The sequence below is a fragment of the Pristis pectinata genome, chromosome 11, assembly GCF_009764475.1.
Source record: "Pristis pectinata isolate sPriPec2 chromosome 11, sPriPec2.1.pri, whole genome shotgun sequence".
NCBI lineage: Eukaryota > Metazoa > Chordata > Chondrichthyes > Rhinopristiformes > Pristidae > Pristis > Pristis pectinata.
In genome coordinates this window covers 11,392,379-11,414,275 of record NC_067415.1, presented here as the reverse complement: position 1 = coordinate 11,414,275, position 21,897 = coordinate 11,392,379, and the positions used below count along the sequence as shown (strand labels likewise).

At 43.7% G+C, this 21,897-nt stretch overlaps 1 protein-coding gene across 5 annotated transcripts in view; it reads right to left on the bottom strand.

Annotated features, from left to right (window-relative positions):
- The window catches only part of LOC127575646 (interleukin-5 receptor subunit alpha-like), a 59,951-nt gene that overhangs the window by 12,631 nt on the left and 25,423 nt on the right, over window positions 1-21,897 (bottom strand). For 4 of the 5 annotated variants that reach the window (XM_052025526.1, XM_052025522.1, XM_052025523.1 and 1 more), the window contains exons 3-9: window positions 18,340-18,482; window positions 16,110-16,257; window positions 14,412-14,532; window positions 10,292-10,473; window positions 8,249-8,391; window positions 5,716-5,854; window positions 3,743-3,839 (exon numbers count right to left, since the gene is read on the bottom strand). In XM_052025526.1, the coding sequence (XP_051881486.1) occupies window positions 3,743-3,839; window positions 5,716-5,854; window positions 8,249-8,391; window positions 10,292-10,473; window positions 14,412-14,532; window positions 16,110-16,257; window positions 18,340-18,482 (973 nt within the window). The remainder of the gene's footprint in view (window positions 1-3,742; window positions 3,840-5,715; window positions 5,855-8,248; window positions 8,392-10,291; window positions 10,474-14,411; window positions 14,533-16,109; window positions 16,258-18,339; window positions 18,483-21,897) is intronic. The other variant, XM_052025527.1, reaches the window with a different exon arrangement.

The following is a 21,897-nucleotide window of genomic DNA, read 5'->3' as shown; positions in this document are numbered from 1 at the left end:
GGGAGAAACAATTGTGAGAAATAACTAAAATAGAGAGAATTACAATGGAATGAGAATGGAGAAACTTGGCCGATAGATTAACAGGAAAGACTGTGGCAAGGAGGTATTTTATGACAGTCAGCAAATATGTTTTCTGGCAAAGATTCTAAGGGAGGGATGAACCAACTATGACTAATGAAGGAAGTTAAGGAGGCTATTAAATAACTAATTCAAGAGTCTCTTCGAACATCCCTAAAGAGTTTCAGCATTGACACAAACCACTGGGAACAAGCAGCATTCAATCATCCTGATGGATGTACCTGTATAAAAAGTGGCACTTGCTCAAATGAGGAAGCCAGAATTGGAGGTAGCAAAGAGGAAAAGATAGTCTCGAAAATCAAGAGTCAGTGATGCTACAGCATCTCTACACCCCTACACTGGTGTGAGAGGAACTATCAAGCCTAGATTAGTCTGATCAGCCATCTCCATACATGTCATGTCATGGTCTTACTCAAGAACCAGTGATGAACAACAGGTTGGTTAGCCTAACATCTATTGTTGGAAAAATGTTTGAATCAACTATTTAGAAAGTGATAACAGTGCATTTGGCAAATCTAATCAGAGTCAACAAGACTTCATGAAGGGGAAATTGTGGCTAACGTTGATTTGAGGAAGTCTCAATTTGATTGGATAGAGGAGAACCAGCAGATGTATTTGGACTTCCAGAAGATATTCAGTGAGGTATCTTACAAAAAGGTTAAGATATATGATAACAGCCCAAGGTGTTGGAGCTAATATATTGGCATGGATGGAGGAATAGCTAACAGGCAAGTAGCAGAGAGTAAGGATAAAGGTGTCATTTTCAGGTTGCCAACCTGTGATTAGTAGGGTATCACAGGGATCAGTGCTGGGGTCGCAACTGTTTACAATATAGGGTGGTAAAGAAGGTGTATGTCATGCTTGCTTTCATTAATCGAGGTATTGAGTTCAAGAGTCAGGAAGTTATGTTGTAGCTTTATAAAGCTCTGGTTAGACCACATCTGGAATACTGCGTTCAGTTCTGGTTGTCCCATTATAGGAAGGATGTTGAGGCTTTGGCGAGGGTGCAGAAGAGGTTTACCGGGAAGCTGCCTGGATTCGAAGGCATGTGTTGGGGTTGAACAAACTAGAGTTGTTTTCTCTGGAGCGGCGGAGGCTGAGGGGAGACCTGATAGATGTTTATAAAATTATGAGGAGGCATAGATAGAGTAGACAGCCAATATCTTTTTCCCAGGTTCAAAATGTCTCATACTAGAGGGCATGCATTTAAGGTGAGAGGGAGAAAGTTCAAAGGAGATGTGCGGGTCAATTTTTTTTACACAGAGAGTGGTGGGTGCTTGGAACGGCTGCCAGGGGTAGTGGTGGAAGCAGGTACTATAGTGGTGTTTAAGAAACTCTTAGATAGGCACATGAATATGCAGCGCTATGGACCATGTGCAGGCAGAAGGGATTAGTGTAATTAGGCATCATTAGCTTAATTAGTTTGGCACAACATTGTGGGATGAAGGGCCTGTTCCTGTGCAGTACTGTTCTAGGTTCTTAATATTTATTTATGACCTAGAATAAGGAAGTTAACATAGAAGGAAGAGGTTGTCAAATTGGTGGACAATACAAAAATAGGCGGGAAGGCAAGTTGCGAGGAGAATACAAATAGTTGAAGTAGAGGTAGTGCTAGGTTCAGATGAGTTCGCAAAAAGCTGGCAAATGGAGTATTATGTGGGAAATTGTTCATTTTGGAAGGAAGAACAAAAGAACAGGGTGTTACTTAAGTGGAGAAAAATCTGCAGAGAGCTACAGTGCAAAAAGATATGGGGATCCTTGTGCACAAAACACAGAGCTAGCACACAGGTGCAGCTGGTGATAGGGAAAGCTGACAGAATGTTGGCCCTTATTTCAAGGGGGTTAGCAAAAAAACATAGAACATAGAACATTACAGCACAGTACAGGCCTTTCAACCCACCATGTTGTGCTGACATCTTATCTTGCTCTAAGATCTATCTAACCTTTCCCTCCCACATTTTTCTATCATTCATGTGTCTATCTAAGAATCTCTTAAATGTCCGTGACGTATCTGCCCCCACAACCTCTGCTGGCAGTGCGTTCCACGCACCCACCACTCTCTGTGTAAAACAAACTTACCCGACATCCCTCTTATACCTTCCTCCAATCACCTTATAATTATGTCCCCTCGTGTTAGCCATTGTCGCCCTGGGAAAAAGTCTCTGACTGTCCGCTCGATCTATGCCTTTTAACATCTTGTACACCTCTATCAAGTCAAGTCAAAAACAAGTAGGAAAATCTTACTGTGATTGTAGAATGAGACCACATCCAGAATACGCAACCAGTTTTGGATCCCCGCTATTTAAGGAAAGATAATATTTCATTGGAGGCAGTTCAGAGAAGGTTCATTTGGGTGATCTGGGGTGTGGAGGGAAGTCCTAGATAGAAAGATTAAACAGATTGGGAGAAAAAGAGGGAATCTTACTGAAGCATGTGACTTTCAGGGGTCAAGACAAGGCAAATGCTGGGAGAACATTCCCTCTCATGGCAGAGTCCAGGATCAAAAGCGGATGGTCTCAGAATAAGAAACACCCAGTTTGGACGAGTATGAGGAAGAATTCCTTCTCTCCGAAGGTTGAGCGTCTTTGGAAATTCTTGCCACAGAGAGCTGTGGGGATAGAGTCCTTACGTATATTCTTGATTGAGCTAGAGAGACTTCTTAACAGTGAGGATATCAAGGACAATGGAGAAAGGCTATTGGTATTGGTTTATTATTGTCACTTGTACTGAGGTACAGTGAAAAACTTGTCTTACAAACCAATCGTACAGGTCAATTGATTACATGGTGCAGTTACATTGAGTTAGTACAGAGTGCATTAAGGTAGTACAGGTAAAAACAATTACAGTGTAAAGTGTCACAGCTACAGAGAGGGTGCAGGGTCACAACAAGGTAGATCATGAGGTCATAGTCCATTTATTGTATAAGGGAACCGTTCAATAGTCTTACCACAGTGGAGTTGAAGCTGTCCTTAAGTCTGGTGTGAAAGAAGATCTCCCCACCCCCATTCCCTCTCCCACTGTCCCCATCTCTCCACCTTCCCTCCCTTATTTGGTTCCACGCTTCCTTTCTCATAGATTTCATCCTCTACAGCCCTTTGATGCCTCCATCTATCATCTACCGGCCTCTGTCGCTACCTCCACCCTTCCTCTCCCGCCTGACTCCATCTGCCAATCAACCCTTCCTCACCTGGATCCACCTATCGCTTGCCAGATCTTGCTCCACCCCCTCCCCTCACTTCTTTATATTGACTGTCTCCCCTCTATCTTTCATTCCAGATGAAAGGTCTCAACCCGAGTTCCTCCAGCAGTTTGATTTTTGCTTGAAAGTGGAAGAAGTATGTTGAATTAGACATGATTCTGTGGAACAGTAGGGTGGACTCAAGGGGATGAATGGCCTGCTCCTGTGTTCCTACTGCTTATGACCTTATGGTGCTAAAGAACATGTGGAAAATATATTTAAGCAACTAGATTTAAAATGCAAAGGGAAGTTAAAAAAAAATTCAGTGGTACAGAGACAGTTAAAAGAAGCAAAAAGTATAGGGTACAGGCAAGAGAGGAGACAATATGGAATGGTCCTTGATAAGGCCACACATGAATACATCTTTCTGTGCTATACAGCTCTACAATTCAACAACCAATAAAGTGGGTGATATGAATAACTTACTTTATACAGATGAGTACCAGCAACAATGTTAGCACAACCAAAATCACAGCAAATACTGCTGCAATTGTCAGAAAAGATATATCCTTCACATCAGGCGCTAGAAAAAAGTAAGTCTTTTATTAGCATTTGATTCAATAAATGTGCCAGCATATCAAGAACAGATACAGTTCAATATTTTTCCTCACTTTCACACTGTTTCCACCATTCTCTCCTGCAGTGTATTCCAGGTACTCCCCACTCTCTGGGTAAAAATCATTCCCCCTCAAATCCCCTCTAAATCTTTTACCCCTCACCCTAAATCTATGTTCTCTTATTTTCCTCTGATAAGGAGAAAAGATTCCTGCAGTCAACCCTATTTATACCCCTCATAATTTTATCTACCTCAATCATATCCCCTCTTAACCTCCTCTGCTCCAGGAAAAACAGACTCAGCCTCTCCAGTCTCTCCTCATAACTGAAACACTCCATTCCTGGCAACATCCTGGTGAATCTCCTCTGCAGGAGAAAGTAAAATAACTCAAGCACCTTCTTTCAAGGGGATGGTGTCCAAAAATTAGACACCCCTAGATTAAAGCTGAAGGAATGGACGCAAAGTGTTTCCCACCTCCAGTTCATCTCAGACTTTCTGCACTAGGCTGAGTTCTAAGTCATACAGCACAGAAAAAAGGCCCTTTGGCCCATAGAGTCTGTACTAATCATCAAGCACCTATTTATACCAACCCCATTTTATTCTCCCCATATTCCCATCAACTCCCCCAGATTCTACCACCCACCTACACAGTAAGGATAATCTACAATGGCTAGTTAACCTACCAACCCAATGTGGGAGGAAACCAGAGCACCCAAGGGAAACCCATGGGGTCACAGGGAGAATGACAGACAGCATCTAAGAGCCTCAAATACGATAGAGGCATTCAAGAGGCTCTCAGATAGTCACATGAATGTGCAGGAAATGGAGGGATATGGACATTTGAGTAGGCAGAAGGGATTAGTTTAGTTGGGCATTTGATTACTAATTTAGTAAGCCTGGCACAACATCGTGGGCTCAAGGGCCTGTTCCTGTGCTGAACTGTTCTATGTTCTAGCAGCGGAGATCAGGATTGAACCCGGGTCTCTGGAGCTGTGAAGCAGCAACACTGCCAGTGTGCCGCCACAGAAACCCAAAACGAGCTGAGCCACAAAAGGCTGCCAGCTGATGGCAGCCCGCAAAACCACCAGCTTCCCATCAGTTCAATGTGTTGCAGAGCTTAGCCACAGCATATGTGTATGCAGTATATTTCCATAAGCTTTGATAAATTAGGTAAGGTTCAGTCAGATCTTCAGATCAACTCCTTATCTCCTGCTGAAATCATCCAAGGAAATATTGACATCTCTCCCCACCATCGAGGACATCTACAAGAGACGATGTCTCAGGAAGGTGACATCCACTATCAGGGACCCCCACCATCCAGGCCATGCCCTCTTCTCGATGCTGCCATCAGGCAGGAGGTACAGGAGCCTGAAGACTCACCTCAAGGTTCAACAACAGCTTCTTCCCCACTGCCATCAGGTTCTTGAAGCGACCTGAGAAAACTTAACACGACCTCAGATTGTATTCTCTCTCTCTCAATCTTGTACTAATGTTGTTGTTTATTTTATTTATTTCTGCACACTTGTAAGTTACGTATCATTTATGTTAATTCAAATTTACATTAACTTATGTTTCTCCTCATCTTGTAATATACTGTTCTGCTGCTGCAGAAAACTAATTTTCATGGCATTTATACCCTGCGCATGTATGCTTACGACAACAATAAACTTGAAGTTCGATTTGAACCACTTGACATTATATTTCTGATAATCCAGTCCACCCTCAATTCTGTACCATGGTGTTCAGATCCCAGAGTGAGACTTGAACCCATGATCTTCTAGTTCAGAAGCTTGGACAGAAAGCACTAAAAGCAGTTTGTTACTGCCTAAAGTAATCCTCTTACCGATGATAAGGGGTTTGCTCCAATCACTCCAGATAGTGCTTTCCAAACAAATATCATTCACCAGTGCCCTTACTTGCACAGAATATCTTTTTGTTTTATCCCTGCTGATGACATATTTTGCAACAGATGTATTTTTAACCTGAAACAAACATAATGATTACCAAGTCATTAGACTGACATGAGTGATTACAGATTCCGAGACAATTCACCATAAATTCATAGAGGCATATCATAGAGGCATATCAAGATGAACTGTTGATCCCTCAGTCTACCTCGTCATGCCCTTGCACCTTATTTCTCCTACCTACACTGTGACTGTAACACTATATTCTGCATTCTGTTGCTGTTTTTCCCTTTGTACTACCTCAATGTACTTATGCATGGAATGATCTCTCTGGATGGTATGCAAACCAAAGCTGTTCACTGTATCTCGGTATATAGGACAATAATAAACCAATTACCAAAAACTTTTGGTGCCTTACAACTTCAAAGAGGAAGAGTCATAGGACACCAAGCCATCAGTAGATTGGTCAGGATCAGAGTGAGCCAGCTGGAGTCTTTGATTATGCTGGCTGCTTTACCAAGGCAGCAAGAAATATAGACAGAGTTCATGGAGAGGAGGCTGGTTTCCATGATGTGCTGAGCTGTGTCCATAACACTCTGCAGTTTCTTGTGGTCATTGGCAGAGCCGTGATGCATCCAGATAGGATGTTTTCTATGGTGCATCCATAAAAACTGGTGAGGGTCAAAAGGGACATACCAAATTTCTTTAACCTCCTGAGGAAGTAGAGGTGCTGGTGAGCTTTCTTGGCCATGGCATCAGTATGGTTGTACCAGGACAGGCTATTGGCGATGTTCACTCCTAGGAACTTGAAGCTCTCAACCCAGTTGTTCTCAGTATGTGCACCGCCCCCTTTCCTGAAGTCAATGACAAGCTCTTTTGTTTTGCTGACATTGAGGGAAAAGTTGTTGTCATGACACCATGTCACTAGGCTCTCTATCTCTTTCCTGTACTCTGACTCATTGTTATTTGAGATATGGCCTACTACAGTGGTATCATCTGCAAACTTGTAGATGGAGTTACAGCAGAATCTGGCCATACATTCGTGGGTGCATAAGGAGTAGAGTAGGGGGCTGAGGACGCAGCCTTGTGGGGCACCAGTGTTGAGAATAATTGTGATGTAGGTATTGCTGTTTATCCTTACTGACCTTGTACAGGTCTGGGTCACCAGATTTGAACGCCGCAGTCCTAGACTTCATTAGGGAGTGGATCTCCCGTTTCATCCGTGGTTTCCAGTTTGGGAACACCCGGATTGTCCTCTTTGGTACACAGTCCTCAACACATTTGCTGATGAAGTCTGTGATGGTGGTGACATACCTAGGCTGGCTGCCGAGCCTTTGAACATGGACCAGTCTATTGACTCAAAGCAGTCACGTAGAAACTCATCTATTTCCTTAGACAGGCACTGTATGACTTCCTGTATTGGATCCTCCCATTTCAGCTTCTGTTTTCATGCAGGGAGAAGGGGCAAAGTCTGGTGTTCTGATTTACCAAATTGTGGGTGGGAGCCAGACTTCAGAGGCATACAGTAATGCATATCGTATGGAAATGTATTGGAGAACAAGAACCAGGCACAGGGTCTTGCCTGCCTTCCCAACAGCACAGCTGAGAATAGTACACTTTGCAGAACAATCATTCTTGCAGATCATAATTAACTACTTAACATTTACAGGAGAGTCTTTCAGCCAATGTCATCTCTGCAAAGTCCTCCAAATTCATTGGAAGAACAGGGGAACCAACAGCAGTGTGCTCTTCCAGCACAACATTTGCCAGTGTTCAGATCCTAGTTAGACTCAGTCAGCTGCATTGGGCAGGCCACATTGTTCACCTCTCCTCGATCCGCCAACCACCTCTGGTTCCCGTTTCACCACTCCCCCTCTCCTCTATTTTACTGGCGATCTTCCCTCTCTGCTCTCTGTCCTGATGTAGGCTTTCAACCAGAAATGTCGACAATTCCTTCACACACAGACCCACCCACAGATGCTGCTCGACCTGCTAAGTTCCTCCAACTGATAGTTTGTTGCTCCAGATTCCAGCATCTGCAGTCTCTTGTGTGAACACATTGTTCACATGCCTCATCCCAGACTCTTGAACCAGACACTCTGTTCTGAGCTCTGTCTTAAGAAGTTACAAGACCGTTGGAAGAAAAGATCCAAGAATGTGCTCTGAGGCCGGTGGGAGTGAAAGCTGAGGACCACGAGAAGTCTGTCTCTGTCTGGGGAGAGTCGGGGGCATCAGTCTGATACAGAATATCCCACTAACCTTTCTACGGATGCTGCCTGACCTGCTGAGTGTTTCCAGTAATCATTGTTTTTATTTGACTAACTACTATAGAATTACAAGCCATACCATGGGAGTCACAGGAACATCTATCCTGACCCCCATCTCACCCCCAATGCAACTAAAGCAATGAATTCCCCGAAAGCAGATTCCCACATATTCCAATCTTTAGTAAAATAGGCACATGCTTACCTTCTGGTCTTCCTTGTCATTCCAGTTTGTGATGTTTAATTGATACTTGTAACAACTGGGGCCAAAATTAACTTCTGGAAGATTCCATGTGACTTCATCAGTGCTTTTATTTATCCTGACATTTATTGGATTGTTGAGTTTATCTGAAAGAAGAGAATTTATTTTAAAGCTATGGCATGGTTGAGACACACCAAAAACAGCTCTAAAGTTGTAAAAGGGATCTTAATGCTTGTGCAAAGCTCATCTCCACGGTTTTGGGAGTTCACTTCATTTAAGAGAGGGTGAAGAGGAGATTTACCAGGATGCTGCCTGGATTGGAGAGCATGTTTTATGAGGATAGGTTGAGTGAGCGAGGGCTTTGCTCTTTGGAGAGAAGGAGGATGAGAGGTGATTTGATAGAGGTGTACAAGGTGATGAGAGGCATAGATCGAGTGGACAGTCGGAGACTTTTTCCCAGGGCGACAATGGCTAACACGAGGGGACATAATTTTAAGGTTATTGAAGGAAGGTATAGGGGGGAATGTCATAGGTAAGGTTTTTTACACAGAGAGTGGTGGGTGCGTGGAACGCACTGCCGGCAGAGGTGGTGGGGGCAGATACATTAAGGACATTTAAGAAACTCTTAGATAGCCACATGAGTGATATAAAATGGAGGGGCATGTGGGAGGGAAGGGTTAGATAGATATTAGAGCAGGATAAAATGTCAGTGCAACATTGTGGGCCAAAGGGCCTGTACCGTGCTGTAATGTTCTATGTTCTCTTGCACTACCATAGACTTGTCTCTGATTGTGTCTTTTTTTGCACTAACGTTATCTCTCTCTCTTCACTGTCTTGTATAATTTATATATAACTTAGATTCTGGGTGTTGTCTGTACTTATGTGCCTGTGATGCTGCTGGAAGCAAGTTTTTCCATTGTACTGTACCTACTCACTGTACTTGTGCACATCTCAATAAACTTGACTTGACTTGATTTACCACAAGAGGGTGCTGGTGCTCAGTGTCCTGGCCAGCTATGAAACCAAAACGGCCTGAAAATTTAACACAGAAGTATATTTGCAACTCTATACAAATGAGTCTTCTTTTTCTTCTTCTTCCCACAGGATGACTTGCTTCCACTCCAGTTTTGAAGGCTTTGAAGGTGGCTGATGCCTGTGTGGGAACTGCAGACTCTTCCACACACAGGACAGGAGGTGTATGATGGAGTGGATAGGTAGATTGTTCGGAAGGTGGCGTGTTCCTTCTGCCGGGGCTTCTGTGTGCTTCTAATACAGAGTGAGGTCTTCATCCTGTGGCAAGGTGGCCTAAAACTGAGTATCAACACACACACACACACACACACACACACACACACACACACACACACACACACACACACACACACACTTACTTGGTGGACACCTGCATCACACCTGTTAGTAGGTGCAGCAGACACCACAAGAAACTGCGGCAAGTTGTGGACACAGCTCAGCACATCATGAAAACCAGCCTCCCCTCTATGGACTCTGTCTACACTGCTCGCTGCCTCGGTAAAGCAGCCAGAATAATCAAAGTCCCCTCCCACACTGTCTATTCTCTCTTCTCCCCTCTCTTCTCGGGCAGAAGATATAAAAGCCTGAAAGCATGTACCACCAGGCTGAAGGACAGTTTCCATTCCACTGTTATAAGACTATCGAACAGTTCCCTAGTACGATAAAATGGACTCTTGACCTCACAATCTACCTCGTTGTGACCTTGCACCTTATTGTCTACTGCACTGCACTTTCTCTGTACTGTAACACTTTAATCTGCATTCTGTTATTGCTTTACCTTGTACTACCTCAATGCACTGTGTAATGAATTGATCTGAATGAACGGTATGTAAGACAAGTTTTTCTCTGTACCTCGGTACATGTGGCAATAATAAACCAATTTACAATTCACAATTCCCCAGATGTCTTACTTCAGTCTTCTACAGATCAAATTCCGCTTGCCACTTTTCCGCCCACTGATATTTCAGTTACGTTCCACATGTTCTCACCAGAAAGAAAAACAGAGTGGCTTACGGAAATAGTATGGTTTCACCTTCCTGCAGTATGGTAATTTGGTTTTGTTGTTCAATTCACTGATACAGATGATAATCTCGTAACTCAGGTCGATGTCATATTTGTGGCCAACACAGCCGGTGTTCCTCGCTCCAGACATGCGGTAATTTGTGCAGTTGTACATGTCACTTGTTTGTTCCTTCCTTAAAAATAAATTTGAGCTGTAAATTATTTCAAAGAATGATGGATTAACAGGCAGACTGAGAGACAGGCAGACTGAGAGACAGGCAGACAGACTCACTGACTGACAGGCAGACAGGCTGAGAGGCAGAGGAATGGACAAGTAGACTGACTGACAGGCAGGTAAACAGACTGAGAGACAGGCAGAGGAATAGGCAGGCAGACAGACTGACTGACCAACAGATAGACAGAGCAAGAGACAGACAGGCAGAGGGATGGACAGGTATCCTGACTGACAGGCAGACAGACAGACTGAGAGACAGGCAAAGGAATGGACAAGCAGACAGATGGGGGGCCGGCAGACAGGCAGGCAGAAGGATAGACAGACAGGCAGACCAGCATATGGAAAGGCAGACAGGAAGGCAGTTAGCCAGTAAGCAGGTAGGTAGAGGAACAGGCAGATATACAGACAGGTAGGCAGAGGGGCAGACAGACTGGTAGGCCTACAGATAAGTTGGCAGACAGTCACAGACACAGATGGACAGGCAGACCAACAGACAGGCAGACTGACCAATATGTAAGTAGAAAGGAAGACAAACAGTCGAGCAAGCAGTCAGACAGGCAGACTGACTGACAGGTAGGCAGCCACTCAAATAGGGAGCCCAACCCGACACATAGGTAGATTGACAGACAGGTGAGCAGAGACATATATATGTGATCAGGCAAACACATAGCAGACAGAAAGACAGACCAGCAAGCAGACACGTGGGCAATCTGACAAGCAGACAGAGAGATAGGCAGAGGGCAGATAATCAAACCAACAAGGCAGAGAGATGGACTAATAATTGGGCAGACAGACATGCAGGGAAACAGACAGACAGGCTTATCAGCAAAGATGAAGTACAAGGCATTAGAGGGTCATCAATAGCATGGATAAAAACTGGCTAATTAGACCACAGAGGGATGTGATCAATGGTGGTCCTTCATACTGGAGGAAGGTGAATGGTGGTGTCTCTCAGAATTGGTGTCAGGGTCATTGCTGTGTTTGAGCAAAACCAAGGATCTAGACTTGGAGGTGCGAGTCACAATTCATAAATTTGCAGGTGACATAAAACTTAGTGTTGTGAACTGCAAAGAGGACAATGATAGATTGTAGCAGGATACAAAAGATGGTAGAATGGGCAGATGAAGTTTAATGCTGAGAAATGAGAGGAGATGGAGGACAAATGAGGAGATGTAAGATAGGATGAGGATACTGTTCTAAAAGGGGTGCAGGAGCAGAGGGACCTGGGCGTATATGTGCGCATTTTGAGAATAGGGTTAACAAGGCATATATAATTTATCAATAGAGGCACAGAGTATAAATACAGAAAAAGAGTCAACAAACACAAAAACAGGCCCTTCGGCCCAACTGGTCCATGCCAACCAAGATGCTCATCCAAGCCAGTCCCTTTTGCCAGCATTTGGCCTATAATCTTCCAGACCTTTCCTATCCATGTACCTATCCAAATGTCTTTTAAAAGTTGTTCAAAGAATGTCAAGCTGAACATTGATCCAGCCTCAAATGGAATATTGTGTTCAATTCTCATCACGATGTTGTAAGAAGGATATGAGGGTGTGCAAACGATTTACAAGAATGATTCCTGGGCTGACTGACGACCACTACAAGGACAAATTAGGGAGGCGGGGCTACTTTCTGTGGAGAAGGGAAAGCTGAGGGCAGATTTGAGAGAAGTATGTAACATGATGAGAGGTTTGGACACTAGATCATGGGAATCTGTTCCCACTGGTGAAGGACTCAAGGACTAGAAGTCACATGTATAAAATACACCGGTAGGGGATTAAGAGAGGCATGAAGGCAAACCATTCCATGCAGTGTGGTTGGAATCTGGAATGCACTGAAATGCAGATGTGGTGGGGTCAGGTTCCATTGGAAACACGTGAGGGAATTGGATGAATGCCCAGTGAAGAAAAATTTGCAAGGCTGTGAAGAAAATGGGGAGGGGAGCAGAAGGGGGCGAAGAGGGGGTATAGATCTAATGGGTTGCTCTGGTAGAGAGCCAGAATGGATAGGATGGGCCAAATGACCTCCTCCTGTGATTCAATGATAAGAATGGCACATAGCCAGCCAGAGACATGGGTAAATGGTTAATTGGAAAAATAGGTTGGTATTTTGATGGGCTGACAGGAAGACAGGCAAATAGGCAGAGAGATATATCAGACAGACAAGCAATCAGGCAGATGGTAGACAGATAAATAAAAAGAGAGATGGAGGTAGGGAGGGAGGGAGAGAGAGAGGGAGGAAGGGAGGGAGGGAGGGAGAGAGAGAGGGAGGAAGGGAGGGATAGAAAGGGAGGGAGGGAGAGAGGGACAGAGAGAGAGATAGATAGAGACAAAATAATAAAATGACAGACAGATGTGTATACAAAAAGAGAACTGGAACAACACACACAACAAACAGATATGCAAAATAACTGGAATCGGAATTGGTTTATTATTGTCACATGTACCAAGGTACAGTGAAAAACTTGTCTTGCATAAGACACATCGACAAAATATACAGTATATTAATTGGGGTAGAACAGTGGATGTGGTATATATTAATTTTAGTAAGGCATTTGATAAGGTTCTCCATGATAGGCTCATTCAGAAAGTCAGAAGGCATGGGATCCAGGGAAACTTGTCTATGTGGATTCAGAATTGGCTCGCTCATAGAAGACAGAAGGTGGTGGTAGGTGGAGCGTATTCTGCCTGGAGGTCGGTGACCAGTGGTCTGGGATCTGTTCTGGGACCCCTGCTCTTGTGATTTTTATAAATGACTTGGATGAGGATGTGGAAGGGTGGGTTAGTAAGTTTGCAGATGACACAAAGGTTGGTGGTGTTGTGGATAGTGTAGAAGGTTGTCAAGGGTTACAACAGGACATTGACAGGATGTAAAGCTGAGCTGAGAATTGGCAGATGGAGTCAACCCAGAAAAGTGTGAGGTGACACACTTTGAAAGGTCAAATTTGAAGGCAGAATACAGGGTTAATGGCAGTATTCTTAGCAGAGTGGAGGAACAGAGGGATCTTGGGGTCCAAGTCCATAGGTCCCTCAAAGTTGCCGCACAAGTTGATAAGGTTGTTAAGAAGGCGTATGGTGTGTTGACCTTCATTAGTCAGGGGATTGAGTTCAAGAGCTGTGAGGTGATGTTGCAGCTCTATAGAACTCTGGTTAGACCACACTCAGAGTATTGTGTTCAGTTCTGGTCACCTCACTATAGGAAGGAAGTGGAAGCTTTAGAAAGGGTGTAGAGGAGATTTACCAGGATGCTGCCTGGATTGGAGAGCATGTCTAATGAGGATAGGTTGAGCGAGCTAGGGTTTTTCTCTTTGGAATGAGGGAGGATGAGAGGTGACTTGATAGAAGTGTACAAGATGATAGATCGAGTAGACTGCCAAAGACTTTTTCCCAGGGCAGAAATGGCTAACATGAGGGGATATAATTTTAAGGTGATTAGAGGAAAGTACAGGGAGGATACCAAAGGTAAGTTTTTTACACAGAGAGTGGTGGGTGCGTGGAACGTACTGCCAGGGGTGCTGGTAGAGGCAGATACATTAGGGACATCTAAGAGACTCTTATATAGGCACATGGATGATAGAAAAATGGAGGAGGGAATGTTGGAGGGAATGGTTAGGTTGATCTCAGAGTAGGTTAAAAGGTCAGCACAACATTGTGGGCCAAAGGGCCTGTACTGTGCTGTAATGTTCTATACTGTTCATACAGATCAATTCATTACACAGTGCATTGAGATCGTACAGGTAAGACGATACAGAATGCAGAATAAAGTGTCACAGCTATAGAGAAAGTGCAGTGCAGGCAGACAATGAGAAGCAAGGTCAACAATAAGGTGTAAGGTCAGATGGACATCAGGCAGAGAAACAAGGTCCAACAAAAAATGTTGTTAGAGATCCATCCTTACCTGTAGGACAAAATGTATTGTTCATTCTCTGGTGCATTTTCATTAATATCCCACGTACAGTTCATGTAGGTATTACCATAAAAAATGCAGGTCAAGTTGTCAACTGAGGCAAATGAATCACCTGAAGGAATAACACAAACAGAAAGTAAAAGTGAACATATTTCTATATTTCATATGTAGATGTTATTATGCAAATAGATTATCCTTTCAATTCCCATAATTAAGCAGAGTTTCAAAGTTAATATGCATTCCTACTGTCTTGTCTGTCACTTCAGATTATTAAACCTCTTGATTATTGTGAGTCAGAATACTTGTGAGGGGATTGGATGGTGCAGTGGAATTTGGTGTAATCTGATCACTTGCTGAAGCCTAATGAAACTCAGAATATTGTGTTTAGTAGTTAACAACATGTCAAAAAGAACCCCATGAGATGGTATAAAACCAGATGTCAGTAACAGGGAGACACAAGAAATTCTGCAGATGCTGGAATCTGGAGCAATACACAAAAAGCGCTGGAGGAACTCAGCAGGTCAGGCAGCATCCATGGAGGGAAATAAACAGTCAACATTTCAGGCCGAGACCCTTCATCAGGACTGGAAAGGAAGAGGGCAGAAGCCAGAATAACAAGGTGGGGGGGGGGGGAGGGGAGGAGCACACGCAGGCAGGGGATAGGTGAGGTCAGGTGATAGGTGAGTCCAGGTGAGAGGGGAAGGTAGGTGGGTGGGTGGGGGAGGGGGAGAAAATGTAATAAACTGAGAGGTGATAGGTAGAAGAGGCAAAGGGCTGAAGAAGAAGGAATCTGGTAGGAGAGGGCAGTGGACCATGGAATAAAGGATGGGGGAGGGGAGGAGAGGAGATGGGCAGGTCATCAAGGCGGGGGAAGGGAGCCACAGGAATAAGGGAAGACAAAGGAGTGGGGGGGAAATAAGGGGTGGGCAAAAGAAGGTAAGTAATACTCAGCGGGTCAGAGAGCATCATGGCAGAAAGAACTTTTCAGGTTGAGGACCTTTCATCAGAACTGGGGAACATTCCCAGTTCAGATGAAGGGTCTTTGACCTGAAACATTAACTCTGTTTTTCTTTCCACAGATGCTGCCTGACCTGCTGAGTGTTTCTGGCACTTTCTGTTTTTATTTCCAGTTTCCAACATCTGCAGATTTCTTTTTAGTTTCATTTACCTTTGAGAGGTTGTGTTCCATAATAAAATGCCATCTCTGTTAATGCCAGAAGAGGCAGCCCTCTCCAGTTAGGCAAAGCCTAAATGTCTAAAGGCTATCTTGTGTGGTAGTGAGTGCACCACCAGTTACTGCACATTAAGAAGGCATCTCACCAATAGCTTCTCACAGGCACTCAGGGATAGTTGGTCCAGTGATTCTCAGAGGGCGTAAGTGTATACATGAGAAGAATTTATTGTATGGTCCCTGTACAGCAACAGTAATCAATTGGCTTTAGCTGTCTCTGAGTTGATGGTGGCTAAAGTAACATCATGCTGTCCTTTTAATTGTGCTAAGTGCATTATTTGTATAATTGTAATGAACACTGCATGATGCTTGACTTTACAAATGTGTGCTGTCCATGCCTTATCAGCTGTCTCGCATCATTGTTGAAATGGTTCGTTCCTTGTTACCCTTTTACCAAGCTACTGAGTTGAATACTAATACACAAAGTGATTCAACAAACCACTAAAATAGAAACATACGTGGTAGGTCAAAAGTTCTCTCAGTCCAATTGCTGGATATTTCGTCATCAGTGTCTCCAAAATATCCCAGCTTGACTTGTGTAAATAGTCCCCGGTGTAATTCCAAATCCATCTTCTTTTGATATTCTTGTACAAAATAACTGTAGGACTAAATTTTTTAAACAAGTTTTCTTAAACCTCTTCATGTTAATAACAAATTGCAAAAGCTGAACATTACATAGAACATAGAACATTTCGGCACAGTACAGGCCTTTCGGCCCACAAAGTTGTGCCAACATTTTATCCTGCTCTAAGATCTATCCAACCCTTCCCTTCCACATAGCCCTTCGTTTCTCTATCATTCATGTGGCTATCTAAGAGTCTCTTAAATGTCCCCAATGTATCTGCCCCCATAACCTCTGCTGGCAGTGTGTTCCATGTATCCACCACTCTCTGTGTAAAAACTTACCTCTGACATCCCCCTTATACCTTCCTCCAATCACCTTAAAATTATGTCCCCTCGTGTTAGCCATTTTCGCCCTGGGAGAAAGTCTCTGACTGTCCACTTATCTATGCCTCTTATCATCTTGTACACCTCTATCAAGTCACCTCTCATCCTCCTTCTCTCCAAAGAGAATAGCCCTAGCTCACTCAACCTATCCTCATAAGACAAGGAGAGGGAGAAGGGAATTGAAGGACCTGCAGAGAGGGTTAGGTGGTGGGGAGGGGGCCTCATGTGAAGCATTAATGGATCAAATGTGCTGATTGGCCCAAGAAACTGCAGAGAGGTGTGGACGTAGCCCAGCACATCACGGAAACCAGCCTCCCTTCCATGAACTCCGTCTATACATCTCACTGCCTTGGTGAAGCAGCCAGCATAATCAAAGACCCCACCTACACGGGTCATTCTCTCTTCTCTCCCATCAGGCAGAAGATACATGGACCTGAGGGCACATACCACCAGGCTCAAGGACAGCTTCTATCCCACTGTGATAAGACTATCGAACGCTTCCCTTATACGATGAGATGGACTCTTGACCTCACAATCTACCTTGTTGTGACCTTACACCTTATTGTCTACCTGCAATGCACTTCCCTGTAGCTGTGACTCTTTATTCTGTATTCTCTAATTGTTTTATCCTGTACTACCTCATTGTGCTGTGTAATGAATTGATCTGTATGAACGGCATGCAAGACAAGTTTTTCACTGTACCTTGGTACAAGAGACAATAATAAACCAATACCAATACCTTCAGTCCACAATGTCTGTGCTGAACAAGATGCCAAATTAAACTAAATTCTTTCTGCCTGCACATGATCCATATCCCTCCATTCCCTGCATATTTGTATGTCTATCTAAAAACCTCTGAACAACTCTATCATATCTGCTTCCACCCTACCCCCATTCCAGGTACCTACCGCTCTGCGTAAGACAACTTGCCCGGCACATCTCCTTGAAACTTTCCCCCTCTCACCTTAAATGCATGTCTTCTAGTACTTGATATTTCTACCCTGGGAAAAAGAATCTGACTGCCTACCCTATCTGTGCCTCTCATAATCTTATAAACTTCTCCCCTCGGCCTCTGACGCTCCAGAGAAAACAACACAAGTTTGTCTAACCTCTTCTTATAGCTTATGCTCTCCAATCCAGGCAGCATCCTGGTGAACCTCTTCTGCACCTCGTCCAAATTCTCCACATCCTTTCTGTAATGGGGCAACCAGAAGTGCACACAATACTCCAAGTGCAGTCTAACTAAAGTTTTACAGAGCTGCAGCATGACTTCCTGACTCTTATACTCACTGCTCTGACCAATGAAGGCAAGCATGCCACACACCTTCTTTACCAGCCTACCTACTTGCGCGGCCACCATCAGCGAGCTATGGACTTGGACCCCAGGATCCCTCTGTAAAATCAGTTTCTCTGTACTTCTTTCACTGTAGTAAACTGCTTTTGCTGATCAGGCCATGTTCTCCATCATGCTGTGTGTACATTTTGCATAACACACCGCAAGCGTGACCCTGAGTTTCCAGTCTCCTGTCTTACCAGTCACCTTCTGCTCTTATACAGTATCTCTCAATCTAATATCCGATCAGCGTCCTATGGTTATGCAATAAAGACTGGCCAATGAAGCCAATTGTGAACCATGTTCTTCACTCTTTTAGGAAAATAGAATGTACAACCCTTAAAGAGGGTACATTATACCAACTGAAGTGGTAATATAGGTATTTTGAGAGAGTTGATAAAATCTACCTTGCTATCACTTGGATTGAGGTACTTGTAGTCAAGCTGGTAGTATACATTGTCTTGAAATGTGCAATTTCCATCCCAAGACACGGTGTATTCTCCGAAACTTCCAGAGGAAATCCGTATGTTCATGGGTGGATTCATCTTAACTTTGGAAGATAACGTTAGTTGAATTAGTAAGCGAACAACAGATCTTTGTAAGTGGAAGACACACGTCTAACATTGAGATACCATTGAACACCCAGAAAGGTGCGCAAATACATTGCCTTAGCATTTGGAAATCAGGCAAAGTTTAAAACAGGCAATCTTTCATTATACTGTTCTTATTTTCACCTGCCTATCAGGTTAAAATTATTCCTTGGAGTTTTGACAGTATCTGTGTCAAACTGGTATCTCTGGCTTTGGATGACATGAGTTTAAGGAACTTTAATGGGGATACGGGGGTCACCTACTATAAACAATCCTAAATCCATTTATTTTTATGAACTGGAATGCCTTCAGTGTTGTGCACTTTATTTATACTGAAAATGACATGTTTCTGGACCCATTCCTGATAGAAGTTTATAAAATTCTGAGAGGCATAGATAGGGTAGAGAGTAAGAATCTTTTTCTCAGGGTAGAAATGTCAAATATTGGAGCACATACATTTAAGGTGAGAGGGGGGAAGTTTAAAGGGGACGTGCAGGGCAAGTTTTTCTTTTACACAGTGTGTGTTGGGTGCCTGGAATGGGCTGCCAGGGGTAGTGATGGAAATGGATATGATAATTGCATTTAAAAGGCTTTTAGATAAGACACGTGAATTTGCAGGGAATGGAGGGATATGGATCATGTGCAGGGTGAAGAGATTTAGTTTAATTTGGCATTGTTTTTGGAGCAGACATCATGGGCCAAAGGGCCTGTTCCTGTGGTGTTCTTTTAATAAACTATAGATTTATGACTTGGCCCTGTAGCAGTTAGCGTAACGCTATTACAGCGACCCAGATTCAATTCCGGCCGCTGTCTGTAAGGAGTTTGTACATTCTCCTCGTGTCTGCGTGGGTTTCCTCTGGGTGCTCCGGTTTCCTCCCACATTCCAAAGATGTACGGGTTAGGAAGTTGTGGGTATGCTATGTTGGCGCCGGAAGCGTGGCGACACTTGCGGGCTGCCCCCAGAACACTCTACACAAAAGATGTATTTCACTGTGTGTTTCAATGTACGTGTGACTAATAAAGATATCTTATGTTATATTATGAATATAATACTCATAGTCCAACCTGTGCCTTAATGATAGCAGTCAGCTATTAATGTAATACTAAAGGCAACTTACCAACAAAAGATTACTGTATACCTTGGTGTAAATTAATTTATTGACCAAATTAAACATGAGAATAGTTTTTGTTTATTTTGTGGTAGGGCAGTGGATATTGTCTATTTGGACTTTAGCAAGGCCTTCGACAAGGTCCAGCATGGTCGGCTGGTCTAGAAGGTTTGGTTCCCTGGAATCCAGGGAGAACTAGTTAGCTCGGAGGTAGGAAGCAGAGGGTGGTGGTTGAAGGTTGTTTCTCGGAATGGAGGCCAGTGACTGGTGGTGTGCTGCAGGGGTCAGTGCTGGGACCCTTGTTATTCATTATTTATATAAATGATTCGGATGCGAATGCACAAGGCTTGATCTGTAAGTCTGCGGATGACACAAAATTAGGAGGTGTTGTTGATAGTGAAGAAGATTATCGTAGATTACAGGGGGATCTTGATCAGTTGGGGAAATGGGCGAAGGAATGGTAAATGGATTTCAATATAGATAAGTGTGAGGTGATGCATTTTGGAAAGTCAAACCAGCATAGGACTTATGCTGTGCATGGTGGGGCACTAGGGAGTTTAATGGAATGGAGGGACCTCAGAGTACAAGTGCAAAGTTCATTGAAAGTGACATCAGAGGGAGACAGGGTGGTGAAGAAGGCATTCAGCATGCTGGCCTTCATCAGTCAGGGCATTGAGTATAGGAGTTGGGACATTATGTTGCAGTTGTATAAGTCATTGGTGAGGCCACACTTGGAATACTGTCTACAATTTTGGTCACCTAATTATAGGAAGGATGTGGTTAAACTGGAAAGGGTGCACAAAAGATTTACAAGGATGTTGTTAGGAATTAGAGGGCTTGAGTTATAGGGAGAGGTTGGCCAAGCTAGGACTTTATTCGCTGGAACGTAGGAGAATGACGGTGACCTTACAAAAATGGTCAAAATTATGAGAGGCACAGATAAGGTGGATGGTAACAGTCTTCTCCCCAGGGTAGGGGAGTCCAAAACTAGTGGGCACAGATTTAGGGTGAGAGGGTAAAGAGTTAAAAGGGCCTGAGGGTCAACTCTACCACGCAGAGGGTGGTGAGTATATGGAACGAGCTGATAGAGGAAGTGATTGAGGCAGGTACAATAGTATTATTTAAGAAGCACTGGGATAGGTACATGGAGGGGCAGGGCTTCGAGTAATGTGGGCCTAACACAGGAAATTAGGACTAGCTGGGTGGGTAGCATGAACTCTTTGGGCCGAAGGGCCTGTATCAATGCTGTATTGCTTTATGATTCAATGACTCTACCCTTAACTTCACACACAGAATTAACATTAAACTTCAAGTGCTGGATGTTAAATCCTAAATGAATTAAATCAATTGGGAAACAGGTAAAGCATTAATTTTAAAAGAACATTTCAATAATACCAGAAATATTTTGCCTTTTGTGGTGGGGTAACAAGCAGTGATAAGTGGGAGATGTGAAACAATTCAATGATGATGATCCAGAACTCACAACCTGCAATGAGGGTGGTTCCGAGGCAATCATTGGTTTCAAAAGGGAACTGGAGGGTCATAGAACATAGAACAGTACAGCACAGGAACAATTAAATGCCTAATTAAACTAATCTGTTCTGCCTACACAATGTCTATATCCCTCCATTCTCTGCACAATCACATGCCTATTTAAGAGCCTCTTGAACGCCTCCATCTTGGGCAAGCATGGCAGTGTAGTGGTTAGCATAACGCTATTACAGCGCCAGCGACCCAGGTTCAGTTCCCGCCGCTGTCTTTAAGGAGTTTGTACATTCTCCCCATGTCTGTGTGGGTTTCCTCCGGGTGCTCCGGTTTCCTCCCACATTCCAAAGGTGTACAGGTTAGGAGGTTGTGGGCATGCTATGTTGGCGCCGGAAGTGTGGCGACACTTGCGGGCTGCCCCCAGAACACTCTATGCAAAAAATGCATTTCACTGTGTGTTTCGATGTACATGTGACTAATAAAAATACCTTACCTTATTTGCCTCTACCAGCACCCGAGGTATCCACCACTCTCTGTGTAGAAAACTTGCCCCACACATCTCTTTTGAACTTAACCCCTATCATCTTAAATGAATGCCCTGAAACATTTCAACCCTGGAAAAAAGATACCGGCTGTCTACCCTATCTATGCCTCTCATAATCTTATAAACCCCTATCAGATCTCCCCTCAGCATCTGCCACTGCAGAGAAAACAACTCAAGTTTGTCCAACCTCTCCTTATAGAACATGCCCTTTAATCCCTCTAATAATAATATAATGCC